Source organism: Chroicocephalus ridibundus, chromosome 7 (genome assembly GCF_963924245.1).
Source record: "Chroicocephalus ridibundus chromosome 7, bChrRid1.1, whole genome shotgun sequence".
In the NCBI taxonomy this organism is placed as follows: Eukaryota; Metazoa; Chordata; class Aves; order Charadriiformes; family Laridae; genus Chroicocephalus; species Chroicocephalus ridibundus.
Genome location: NC_086290.1, coordinates 56,381,030 through 56,393,204, shown reverse-complemented (window position 1 = coordinate 56,393,204; position 12,175 = coordinate 56,381,030). Strand labels below are relative to the sequence as shown.

Genomic DNA, 12,175 nt, shown 5'->3' with positions numbered 1-12,175 from the left:
GGCTTTGTTGGTGGTTAAAGACACCGGGCTGGGCTTTGGGAGGCTGGTTTTGTTCTCCAGGTACCGCTTGGGATCTGCCTGGATGGGGAGGATGGAGAGTGGGGACCACCCATGCCCGCTGCCAGCCCGGCTGGCTCCCGCTGCTCACCCGGGCTCCGGCTCTGCCCCGGTTGCTGTGGCCGGGAGAAAAGGCATCAAGGGCTTTTCCTTCAAATACATTGAAAATAAGAGGGGAAAATAAACCTGGATGGTGGGAAAAGGTACAGCGGAGCGGTTTGCTGGCTGTGCCCTGCCAGCAGCTGCCAACAGGGGTGACATACCCGCCCTGTTCCACAGCATCCGTCCCTCAGGAGATGCCCGAGGACCAGGTCGGCCACAAAACCCCGTCTGGGAGATTAAAGCCACCAGGATGTCCCCTGCTGCAAAAGGACAGGCACCACGGCTCACCGGCCAGCTGGCATGGGCTGTAGGGACCAGCACTGGGATGGAGAGAGGGGACGGGGCAGTGTAGGGGCTCCTGGCACCATCCCAACCCCAGCCCCACATCCTCACCTCCAAGACCTGGTCCAGACCAAATGCCTGGGTCCGGACACCCTCACGGTTGCACCCACAAAGTGCTTTGCTTGCACGAGCGACAGTTGGGCTAGGAAGGGGCTGGGAAGAGCTTTTGAGGAGTTTTGGGGGCTGCAAACGTGCCTGTCCCACATCCCCCAGGTCCTGCCTGTGCCTGACCCAGCAGGAAAGGAAAATCCATCACGGCTTGGCTTTTACTGCCCTCTCCAGTCCCCCTCCAGCTAAGGCAGCTCCCAAAGAGGGAACTAACCTCAAAGCACGGGCTGAGCTGTGGTGGGACCCCCCCCCATCTCTCTCCCCGGCCTCAGGGGTGGCCAAGGCGAGCCCTCCCCATCCTCGGCCGTCTCCCAGCACCCACCGCTGCGCCAGGGACTCGGTGGCCCAGGACGAGCCTCCCCCGAAGGGTAGGAGCCGTGTGGTTGGGCTGGAGGCTGGGGCCCGCTGAGATGTCCCCCAACACAGGGACATGGTCTAGGAGGGGACCACAGCGGCATAGGGGGTGCCCATCCCCTCCCCTCCTGCCACCACCCAGCCATTGCCGTCACCTAAAAGGATTAGTCATTAGGGATTAATGGTGGATTAGACACTCAGGCACATATGGCTTAGACACGGAGGGGGACGCATTAGCACACAGCCAAAAAAGCGTGGGCAGCTTGGGGGGCAGCTTGAGGGGCAGCTTGGGGGGCAGCCTGGGGGGCAGGCAGGCACCTTTCTGCCCCACTGGCTGCAGCCAAGAGGCAGAGGGTTTCACAGGCACCAGGGCAGGAGGGGGATTTCAAGCCCGGAGGAGGGCGAGCGTGGACCGAAAGGTGGACGGACCCAGGGCAGGGGCAGAAGTCACCACTAGCGTCCCTCCCCGGGGCCAGACCCTGCGCCCTGGCCCCCCAGAGCACCCCAGGCTGAGCAGCCCCCAGCAGCACCGCGCTCCCTGAAAGCCCCCCCAGCCTGGCTCTGAGCATCCCTTGGGAAAGCTCGCATCCTGGCCCGCTCCCTGCAGGAACTCCCAGCCCTGTTTGCCACCCTCTGCGGCCAATTCACTGGAATGTGGTGGGGGCCCATGGTGCTGGTGGGCAAAGATGCTCTTTTGGGAGCATCTTGAATCTCCGAAAATACTTTTTGGCAGATTTTTTGTTGGATGGCTGTTTTGGAGATGCAGCACCTGGGTCATGCAGGAGTTATCCTTCCCCTCTCCCACCCAGCCGCGCAGTGCAGGGCTAGGAAAGCAGAGCCTGTCCTTTCGGGGGGCTCCTTCCTTTCCTTCGGGGTCTTTGTACCCCGATCTTGACACCAAGCCCAGCCGCAGGCAGAACCGTGCCCCTCGCCACTGCTGCGAGCCCCCACGTGCCCACAGAGCCAGGCCGGAGAAAATGCGGAGGATGGATCCCTTTGCTCTTAATCTCTCTCTATCTGCTAATTAAATATTGATGGTAGTTAAATATTCATAGAACATTTTGGTTCCGAGTTTTTATCTGTCTTCAGGCATACATGAGGTCTTTGATGTGTTATTTTTCTGGTCACCCGAGGTCCCAGAAGCCTCCAGACTTGTCAACACTCTTTTGAGGGTTCCCCCCCCTCCCTTTTCCATGTGTGGCTGGTAGAAGGTTTTGGTTCTTTCATTCCCAGCTTCTTTTCCCTCTGTATCCCCTTTCCTATTTTTTTCTCCCAGCATGGAGCATCTTATCCCCGCCTCGAGGGATGCCGGCCTGGAGAGAGCAGCGCTCCATCCCCTGCACACCACAGGGAGGGGGGGGGACGGCCAGCGGCAGCGATGGCAGTGCCATGGGATGTGGGGATGGGGCTGATCCCCCTCCACCTTCCTTTTCCAGGCTCCTGGAATCATCCCAGGTGATTCCAGTGGGGCCGGGGGTGCCCGAGTGCCTTGTGGCGTCTCCAAAGGAGAAGGACCTGAGGCCACGGAGCTGGCTGAGACCTGCCGCTCTCGGTGCATCTCCATCAGTCGGGAGAAGCCCCGGTGGGTCCGTGCCGGCCGGGGGGGACCACGTCCGGGGCCCGGGAGCACCCAGGCAGCGCCCCGGGCTGGGGACCCCAAGGTGATGGAGAAGGAGCACCAGGAGCCGGCCGGGCGGTGCGGTGGGACGGTACCGGCGGCCGTTCCTTGGGCAGCACTGACATCTTGTGCCAAACGGAGGGAAAACACCAGCCGAGGCTCGGAGAGACGCGGAAACCCCTCCATTGCTGCTGTGCCCCAGGCCGGCACCCCAAACCCTGCTCTGCCCCCACCTCCAACAAGCCCGGCAGAGCCAGGGCAGCCGTCGGGTGAGACCAAAGGGCTCCCATGGGCCAGCGCCTGGCCCGGGCTGGTGGTCCAGCTACTGCCGTGAGCCCCGAGCGAGACCCAGGGTCCCAAAAATGGCAAAGGCCAGCAGGAGCCGGCCCTCACCCCAGCCCCACACGGCCAGCGCCCATCCCCGTCACCCGTGCCGCATCCAATGGCACCTCAGCCATCCACTATTAATTTTCTCCGCAGCAAGCTCAGCGGGACAGAGGTGAGGAAGGTCGTCTTTCCCACGGCCGTCCCAGGAAATATTTGCAAAAGCATTTTAGGGATATTTCCAAAAGCGCCTCACGCCAAGGGGAAGGGTGGCCGTGGCGGGGCTGCGGTACGGCCACGCAGGTCCCCGCTCCCCCGGCTCTGAGCAGTGCCAGGGGGAGGATACACAAGGAAAGTACCCCCGAGTTGTCCCGAGGGAAATGAATTCATCTTCCGCTGGGTGACTTTACCTCCCTGGGCAGGTACTTTCAGAAAATACGTGTGAAAACTAACAATCGCTATCGCCACAAAAGCAGCAGATTGCAGTTGCTGATAGCTACAGACTGTGGAAAAATATGACAGGGACCCGGGGCCGGGTTGCGGGGGGATTCGGGGGGGTGCAACAGAGCCCCCCATGTCCTGGTGATGCTGACCCTGTTGCCCATCACCATCTCCGAGCATCCCACCGGCGCTGCCCAGCCTTGGTTCTTGTGCCTGGAGAAAATCCGGAGAGCCCAGCCAAGTACCTAGTGTAATTTTTTTAATTATTTTTTACCCTGGCTTCTGGGTGCAGAGGACTTTGTGAACATCTCACTTGCTCTTTTGGGGCGTCTTCTTTTTTTTTTCCCACCGTTAAATGCTGCTGCTTGCCTTTTGGGCTGCTGGGAAACCATGAGGCATGTGCAATCTGCAGAAATCAGGGTGCAGATAAGGAGGCAGACGGTGCTTTGGGTTTATTTTAGTTTTAAACTCTGGGTTTTTTGGGGGGAGCGGGGGAAGAGATCACTCAACTCGAGCAGCCCAGCCCTGATCGTAATCTCAAGCAGAGGAGTCTGGTGTGAAATCAGCTTTTCTGCAAGGGCCGGTCCCCGAGCGGAGGCAGCCAGGATGCTGGGGGCCAAAGGACATGGGAAATGAGTCAGGCACCACACGGCGGGGGACGCCAGGACGGGGGGAGTTCAGCCCAGAACAGCTGAGAGAGGATAAACCACCAGGGAACGAGCCGTCTGAACACGGGTACCACAGAGCCCCTTCTCCGGGGTGATGCAGAGAGAAATCCTCCTCCCGGAGGAAAGCTTTTTGCTCTGCCACTGGCACCCTGAGCCCCCCCTGCCACCGCTTTGGCTTGAAAACCTTTTCCTTTGGGGCTGCTTTCCCCGTTATGGGACCAACGGGACACAGGGCGACCCTCATCCCACTGCCCAGCACTGGCCCGGGAAAGGGGGAGCTGCCCCGGCGCAGCCATCAGCCAGGAGCAGAGCGAGGGCTCCAAAATCGAGAGAGGGCTCCAAAGCCCTGGAGATCTACATCAAAGCTACGCGATGCCATTCCTTTCCCTGGGTTCCTGCTTTAGGGGGGTGAGGGGGAGATGGGGTGGTCTGAGCCTGGCCGTGCGGCTGCAGCTTCTTCCAGCAACATCTGCGGCGTGTTCGTCATTGCTCCTGCGTGATTAACGTGTCCGAAATCAGGGCTTGGCTGTGAATTTCCCGGTGAAATCTCCCCGGGACAAGGATGGCGGCATCTGTTCTGTCTTATTTCTAGACATTTGCATCTTCCGACAGCGGGAAACGGGCCCATCCCCACAGCCTCGGGGCAGCCGGGTACCGGGTGATGCCTCTTCCTCCCACTTCCCCCCTCCCTGGGGAGCGGCTTTGGGGTTAGGTGCAGATCCCCGCTGGGTTTTCCGGCCTTGGACACAAAAAAAAAAAAACCCTCCACTGCTTTTTGGGGAAGGTGATGGCATCTGGGCAGCAGCCGGCCAGGCTCTGCAGGGGCGTGGGTGGCAGAAGTGCGGGGGGACGATGAGCCACCTCTTCCTGGGGACAGGCGAGGGTGGACCCATCTCAATATAACCCATCTCCGCAAGCAGCTGGGGAAGTCCCAAGTGGCCGGGGCCAGGCAAGGACCTTAAAAAAGGAAACAGCAGGCGCGGGCCGTGCATTTAGTGGTTATCTCAGCATCAGCCCCATCAAGGTAATGGAAAAGATGATCTGACCAAGACAAAGATTTAAACGGGAGAAGAATACATCAAACAAATCCTGTATAGAAAACAGACCTGACCTGGCAAAGCTGCTTTTGATCATGTTCATGACTTTGGCTGCCTCAGCTGCGGCAGCCATTCCATCCCATGGGCGCTGCACTTAGATCTTCCTCCCCCGGGGTTATCGATCAGCTGAAACGAGGAGAAGCGCCGCAGCATCAATAAAGCATCTGCAAACCCAGCTGGAAAAGCAGCTCTCACCCAGGGGGGAGCAGCATTTCCGGGGGGGCGGGGGGAGCTGTGCCATCGAGCGGGCATCCCGCTGTGCCCGGCAGCTCTCTCTGGCAGCCCCAGCAATGCGGCGCCCAGCGAGACGAGGTTCTGAGCACGGAGGATAATTAAACACTGACACGCTCCCGGCGGAGGCGGTGGTTTCCCCAGGAACTGCTTGTGCTTTCTGCTCAGGGATGCAGAGAGGCCGTGGGGAGCAGCACCTGCGTGGGGCAGCCGTGGGGCCGGTGGGATGGGGGCATCCTTGTTTCCCCCAGCAGCGGGAGATTTGGAGGCCCTGCAATTTTTTTTGGAGGGGGCAATGAGAGCTCAGCCCCCAGCGGGGTCCCAAACGCCTCTGCCAGCCCCCAGATTTGCCACCTTCTCCTGCCCTTCTCGGCAGCAGGAGCAGGATCTGTCCCACACATTTTGCAGGTGCCAATGTCCCCCCCCGGCCCTGCGGGGCTCAGCCCTTCTCCCCCCCAGTCCTCCCACCGCACCAGGCACGGTGCAAGGGATGGATGGAGGGATGAGGCAGCATTTCCTGGGGTCCCCCCACCTGTATCCCCCGCATTTCCTGGAGGGATTTCCCCAGCCATGGGATTTCCCGGCGAATAAGGGTGATAAAAGGCAGGGCTGGCAGAGCCCCAGGACACCACGCTGCCACCCTGGGAGAGGGGACAGGCAGAGATGGAGGCTGGTGGCCTGTCCCCAGCGGCTCTGCTCCTCACCACGCTCCGGGGCCAAGCCCAGAGCCAGGGCTGTGAATGCCAGCGAGGAGCCGGCATGAAGCAGTGTAATAAAGGAAGGAAAAGGGTATTTTTCATCCCGGACCACATGCGGGACCGGGGAACCCGTGGGGGCCACCCCAAAGCTCATCACAGCAGTGGGTCCGCCCGTGTCCCATGCCCCTCTCTGCGCCAAACACGGTGTTTGATGAACTGGAGGGGGGTGAAAACCAGTTTTTCCTAAATTCACGAAGAGCTTGGTTTTGCCTCTGGCCCCTCTGTGAGCCCCCATGGACATGCCCCGCGCCGGTGCCAGGTCTGTGCCAAAACCAGTAAAGCCCTACCCTGGCTGATGTGAGGAGGGAAAAGGGGGATTGTCCTGAGACAACGGCGAGACCTGGAGTGCTCCGGGGCTGCCAGCTCCAGGGGCCCAACCAGGGTGGAAAATCCCCCACGCTCCAAAATCCCCCATCCCCAGGGTCCGCTCGCCCCATGGGGCAGATACCAGCGCCTGGGCTCTGGATCGAGGGATGCTGCAGGTGCCGGGAACATCATTCCTGGAATTCCCCGGCCTGATGTATCCCAGCATTTTGCATGGAAGTCTTTAAAAAGGGCCTTTCCCAGTCCAATAAACACTCTTTTGTTTTCCTTGTGCTTCTGTTTCATTTTCTTAATGCAGGGAATATTTTCTACCCTTAGGAGGCCACTTTTACCTCAGCTGGGCCAGGACCTCCTCAGTGCGCGGGGGTAAGAAGGCGGATGAAGGGAAAGGATGGATCCAGGGTGGGAATGGCGAGCCAGGCAGCTGCGCCGCATCAGGACCGGAGGCATCCGCTTTCCTGCGCTCCCCGGGGTCTTACCCAGGAGGGATTAAACGGGAGTTGGGGTGATGACGGGAAGGTGCTCTGCTCCACCAGCCGGGCACAGAAACACAACCCCCCGCCATGTCCGCACCCACCCACCCTGGGGCGTCACCCAGCCCCGCTTGCTGCACCCTCCTATTATTTATTCCACGTGCACTCCAAAAAAATTGAGGCTGATTTCTGGGAAATGGCTTTGGAGAAGAGGGAACGGCGGGACATGTGTGGTCCCATCATGGAGGTGGTCCCCGTTCCCATCAGGGCAGGTCCCTGCCTGGACCAGCACCCCATGTTCTCCCCAGCCGGGTCTCCATGCCATGGTGGGGCTGCGCCGGAATGCCGGCAGGGTGCCATCGGTGTCCCCTGCGCGGCGGGGACGTGGCTGCCCGCACAGCTGGGCTGGCGGGGGGGGATGCACGTCTGCATCTCCCCGCTGCTTCCCACCGTCCGCCAGCTGCCGGCAGCTGGGATGCGCCCCGGGATTTGCTGAGGCCGAGGGGGGAGAGGGGGCTTTTTGGACAGCTGCAGCCAGGCAAAATCCACTGAGGAAGGCCCAGAATGTCCTCTGCCTTTCCCAGCTCAGCACAGCCAAGAACATGAGCTGCTGCTTCGGTGCCGGTTGCGGGGGAAGCGGAGCCACATGCCCAGCCTTTTCCAGGCCCCGAAGAGCCGCAAACACCCCCAAAACCAGCCCAGAGCTGTGTACGTGCCTGGCGCCACCAAAGAGAAGCTGTTTCTCTATGGCCGTTTGGAGGAGGAGGGGGTTTATTTGGCCGTTTGTCCCCCTGGGGAGGGATGCAAAGCGATAGGATGCACAACTGTGCGGCGCAGGGGGGGGACACTGACCTCAGGGGGCTGAGCCTGGCCCCGGTCCCACCCAGGGGAGATGCCCAGACCCTCTCGCCCGCCCCGGGGGTCCCTGCCATGGGGCACGCAGCCTGCCTGGGGGCCGGGGGCGCAGAGCCAAACTTTGGCAGCAGCTCAGCCACTGGAGGCAGGAGGTCAGGAACAATCTCAAGCCCATCGCAGAGGGGGGCAGAAGCACGGCCCAGGAGCAGGTTTTTTCCCTTTCCGGGGATGTGCTGGGAAGGGACGAGTGTTGCTCACCCTCTGTGCTCTGGGACATGGCAGGGGACCAGGTCCTCCCCCTCACCACGCAACCGCTGGCCCCCGGGGGAAGCCAGCCCCGCTGCTCCCCCATAAAAGCAGCCCGGTGGCCGTGACCCCGGCAGACGGCAGCTCTGCCCCGGCGCTACCGAAGAGCTCTCCCGCAGCCCGGCATGGCGAAGGCAGCCGGAGTGGTCTGCGCGCTCCTTCTCCTCGCCGCGCTGTGCTGCCAGAGCCTGGCTCAGAGTGAGCCCTGGGGGACGGGGACAGCCCCCAGGGCTGTGGGGACGGGTTGGCTTCGTGCATGGCGTGCAGGGGGGCTCCCCCGCAAAGAGCCGCCGTGCCCATGGCGGGAGGGCTGAGGTGGGAGGTGGGTGTCTCCAGGCTGAGCTGAGCTTGCGCTGTGTCCCCAGGAGCTCCGGCCGTGCCGGACAAGTGCTGCTTCAACTTCCAGACGAGAAGGATCAAGAGAGACAATGTCGTCGCCTGCTACCCCACCAGCCCCGAGTGCCCTCACCAGGCTGTGATGTGAGTACCCTAAACCCAGCCCTGGGGGGCAAAGCACCTCTAGACCCTGCCAGACCCTGCGTCTTGCTTCGATGGGTCCAATCCTGATCCTCTGTGCCTCTGAGCCCCTCGGAAACTCAGCTCCGGGGTCCCCCTACCACCACCCCGCTAACCCCGTCTTTTCTCTGCCCCAGCTTCAGGGTGAGGAGCGGGAAGGAGATCTGCGCCCAGGCGAGCAGGGCCTGGGTGAAGAGGTACCAGCAAAGCTTCCAAGTCAGCTCCTTCTCCATCCCCAGCTAGGAGGGTGGCCAGGGGCAGCACAGGGAGTCCCTTCCACGGGGGACAGGACACCGCGAAGGTGACCCCTTTGCAGAGGCAGCAGCGGGGACACCACGTTTGGATATAGCAGCTCGTCAGGGCCGTCCTCCCCATCACGCTGCGACGACCTTCACCGCCTCCCTGGGGGCAAAGGGCCTCTGCCACCCCCCGGCGTCCCACCGGCATGGGGTGTACCGACCCCGTGGGGCGCTGGGGTCCAGACCCACTGCCAGCCCCCAGGCGCTCAGCCCCGCTCTGCGGGCAGCAGCAGCAGCGTGTCTGGGTGAGGCTGCGCCCGCCGGACTGGCAGCGGCAGAGGGGTTAAGGGGGAGCAGCTCCATGGTTATTTTCTGTACAACTCACTGAATGGAATTAAACGGAATCTCACGCATGCAAACATCTGGCTGTGCAAGTGTCTTGGGAGAGGGCAGATCCTGCTGCTGGCTTTCCTGCCTGGGTGTTCGACCACATCTCCGAGTGCTGGGGTCTAGGCAATTCTACGATTCTACGTCTCCGTGGGGGAGTCCGGGAGGGTGCATGGGGCCAAACCACGTCCTTGCCGGCCTTGGGAAAGCCACCAGAGAGCGGGGCAAGAGGCAGGTACAGCCCATGAGGAGGGGGCTTCCCATGCTCCCCGTCAGCCATCCCGGTGAGTGGAGACCCCGGGCCCAAATTCGATCAGAGCCGCCCCTCGGGGATGCCTGGTAGGGCTCCACTGACAGCCCACGCTCCTGGGACACCGTAAGGAGATGTGATGGGCACTGCCACAGTGACAGACGCTGTGACGGGCACAGCCACCCGATGGGCAGCCAGCGACGGGTCTCAGGGTGAGGGTGGGCTGGGGCGAGCCCGGCCACTGCTGAGCCACTCGCCCCGGCGCAAAATTGCAAGAGAGGCATCGCAGCCAGGCTGACAATAGCGGGTTTTGAAAATAAACTCGCTGAGGACTTCAGCAAGGCCAAGCATCATCCTGTGTGGTTTGCCGGTGGCAACAGCCAAACCCAAAATAGACTGCCGGCCCCGGTGCATCACCAGCGACGCAGAGCCGCCGGCTGCTCACCACACTTTCCAGCAGCCCTCGGGTACCACAAGGGCCAGAGGGGCCAGGAGAAGGAATTTCCATTCACTGGTTGCCCTTTATCAGCATCTCTGGGCGGTTCTTTCCCCAGGGAGAGTCCAGAAATGTCACGGAAAGCCTGGCTGGGAGGGTATATCATGACGAGGTGCCGGCAGGAGAAGCAGGTAGCTCTTGGGTGGCTCCGAGTCAGCAAGAGCTGCCGGCCGCTGCGCTGACCAAGCCCCGGGTTGGACATGAAGGTCTTCTCCTTGGCGCTGCTCACCCTGCTGCTGGCCGCTCTCTGGACTGGAAGCCAGGGTGTCTCCTGTGAGTACCGACACGGAGCCTTTCTCCGCAGCTGCCCCAGCTCCATCTCCATCTCCTCCACTGGTGGGCGACCCAAAGGGGGGGTCAGGGAGGGGGATGAGAGCTCCAACTCCTGCTTCTGCCATGGGTTTGGGGGCGGGGTGAGGGGCATCGCCAGCTGCCTGCGCGTGGGGCCGTCCTGATCTTGTTCAAAAGGAGCAAAAATAGGTTTGGGGATAGCTTCAGCCCCAGCTCCCCCCGCTAGCTGGGGAGCTCAGGAATAAACCCCCACAGGCAGGGAAATGGGGGGGGCTCCCACCCTGGGGCAAAGCAGCCCTGCTGGGGATGCGAGAGGAGAGCCCTTGTAGGGGAAGGGAGAGACCCCCAGGGGAGCTCCCACACCCCCCGGGGCAGCACCCACAGCCCTCGTGCCGGCACCAACCCCTCTCACCCCCTCTCAGTGCGCAGCCCCTACAGCACGTGCTGCTACAAGGACATGTTCATGCGGAGGAAAATCCTTGCCTCCAACATCAAGAGCTACCAGACGACGCCTTCCCACTGCTCCCACAGAGCCGTGCGGTGAGTACCCCCGCCCAGCCTTCCTCCCCGGCACCCCACTCCTCACCCTCACTTCCCTGCCAGTGTTCTGCCGTTGGGGCTAACCCAAAACAAGCCACCCCAAAGGATGCGTGGGTGGGGGTGCCCTGCTCTGGCTCTTTGCACAGACACACGCACACGCACACACCCCCCCGCAACCTGAAGCTTTATCCCAAACTGCCCCAAAATCCCCCATTTCAGCTGCCACCCACCCAGAGAAACGGGAAGGAAACCAAGGTTTCGGAGATTGCTAAAAGTCAGCATTTTGGGGGGACGCCAGGGGAAGGATGCTGCAGGCATTCCCAGGCTGGAGAAGGGGGGAAAATCCAGGGCACGGCTGGATCCTGCATCCCCCCCGGCTAACGCAGCCCCTCTCCGCCCCACAGCGTGGAGCTGCTGAATGGGAAGAAGTTCTGCGTGGACCCGGAGGAGCGCTGGTTCCAACAGTATCAGCAGCAGAAAAAGACAACCAGCGCCTCCACGTGAAGCTGCCTTCCACATCAACTCTATTTATTTGCATCCCGTAATTATCCGTGTGTTCTCATCTCGTTCTGTTACGGAGCTGGGTCTGTCCCCTCCCGTGCCATCGCCCCCTCCACACTATTGGATGTCCCTCGATGGCTTTAATAAACTGTTTTGTGCTGACCTGCAGCTGCAGTGAGACGATGTAAATACGGTGGGAGAAAACGGTGCTCACAGCAGGGCTTGGCATCGCCGTGGGGACCCGGGAATAGTCCGGGAGCCCTGGGAGGGCAGGGAAACCCACAGGGCCAAGGTTTGTGCCCCCAACCTCCCCGCCAAGACGAAGCAGCCCTTGCCCCAGCACGGGGTTTAAGGCTGCCCCCCCCTCAGTGGGCTGTGGATCGAGGGAGGGATAAAGGCAGGCGCAGGCTGGCAATGGGAGAAAGGTTGGGTTTGGGGGGCTTGGGGGGTTGGTTTGGTGTCTTCCCAGATGGAAGAAGGCGTTATCCAGGGGGGGCTGCAGAAGGAAAGGTGCCTGGAAGTTTAGCACTGTCCTTCAGCCCCGGCCAGACCCCAGAGATGGGCACCCATGGGGGTGACCCTACTTGTGCCGGGGGGCTCCAGGTCCCCGAGAATCACCTCGTCTCATGGGGAAAATCCTCCCACAGCCCCTAGAGCCCATCAACCCACTACAGCAGCAATGGGGATGGCGAAGGAGGAATTTGGAACGTACTGGCCTGTCACTTGTCTCAATTACCTTAAACGCAAGAAGAAATTGCAAACACAGATGATTTGGGGAAGGGAGGCTGGAGTATCCTTCATCCGCCTGATTCCCGCCAGGGCTCCGGCTGTAACTCTGTGTCCCTGCAGTGAGCGGTGCAGCAGGGTGAGCAGCGGTATTTGTGGCAAAACCGGGGC

The 12,175-nt window shown here is 61.5% G+C and overlaps 2 protein-coding genes across 2 annotated transcripts; both read left to right on the top strand.

Annotated features, from left to right (window-relative positions):
- The first annotated feature begins 8,133 nt into the window (after positions 1 to 8,133).
- LOC134518511 (C-C motif chemokine 4-like) lies at positions 8,134 to 9,234 on the top strand. Its single transcript, XM_063341379.1, has 3 exons — positions 8,134 to 8,256; positions 8,424 to 8,538; positions 8,712 to 9,234. The coding sequence occupies exons 1-3, from the start codon at positions 8,184 to 8,186 to the stop codon at positions 8,815 to 8,817; spliced, it is 294 nt and encodes a 97-aa protein (XP_063197449.1). The 5' UTR covers positions 8,134 to 8,183; the 3' UTR covers positions 8,818 to 9,234.
- Positions 9,235 to 9,337: 103 nt separating this feature from the next.
- Positions 9,338 to 11,446, top strand: LOC134518512 (C-C motif chemokine 13-like). Its single transcript, XM_063341380.1, has 3 exons — positions 9,338 to 10,219; positions 10,660 to 10,777; positions 11,182 to 11,446. The coding sequence occupies exons 1-3, from the start codon at positions 10,147 to 10,149 to the stop codon at positions 11,279 to 11,281; spliced, it is 291 nt and encodes a 96-aa protein (XP_063197450.1). The 5' UTR covers positions 9,338 to 10,146; the 3' UTR covers positions 11,282 to 11,446.
- The last annotated feature ends 729 nt before the right edge of the window (positions 11,447 to 12,175 follow it).

Excerpts from the sequence above, each read along its gene's own strand:
- LOC134518511 (XM_063341379.1), top strand. The coding sequence starts at position 8,184 with ATGGCGAAGGCAGCCGGAGTGGTCTGCGCGCTCCTTCTCCTCGCCGCG. Across the intron at positions 8,257-8,423 it reads CTGCCAGAGCCTGGCTCAGA|GAGCTCCGGCCGTGCCGGAC; the intron begins GTGAGCCCTGGG and ends CTGTGTCCCCAG. Across the intron at positions 8,539-8,711 it reads TGCCCTCACCAGGCTGTGAT|CTTCAGGGTGAGGAGCGGGA; the intron begins GTGAGTACCCTA and ends TCTCTGCCCCAG.
- LOC134518512 (XM_063341380.1), top strand. The coding sequence starts at position 10,147 with ATGAAGGTCTTCTCCTTGGCGCTGCTCACCCTGCTGCTGGCCGCTCTC. Across the intron at positions 10,220-10,659 it reads TGGAAGCCAGGGTGTCTCCT|TGCGCAGCCCCTACAGCACG; the intron begins GTGAGTACCGAC and ends ACCCCCTCTCAG. Across the intron at positions 10,778-11,181 it reads TGCTCCCACAGAGCCGTGCG|CGTGGAGCTGCTGAATGGGA; the intron begins GTGAGTACCCCC and ends TCCGCCCCACAG.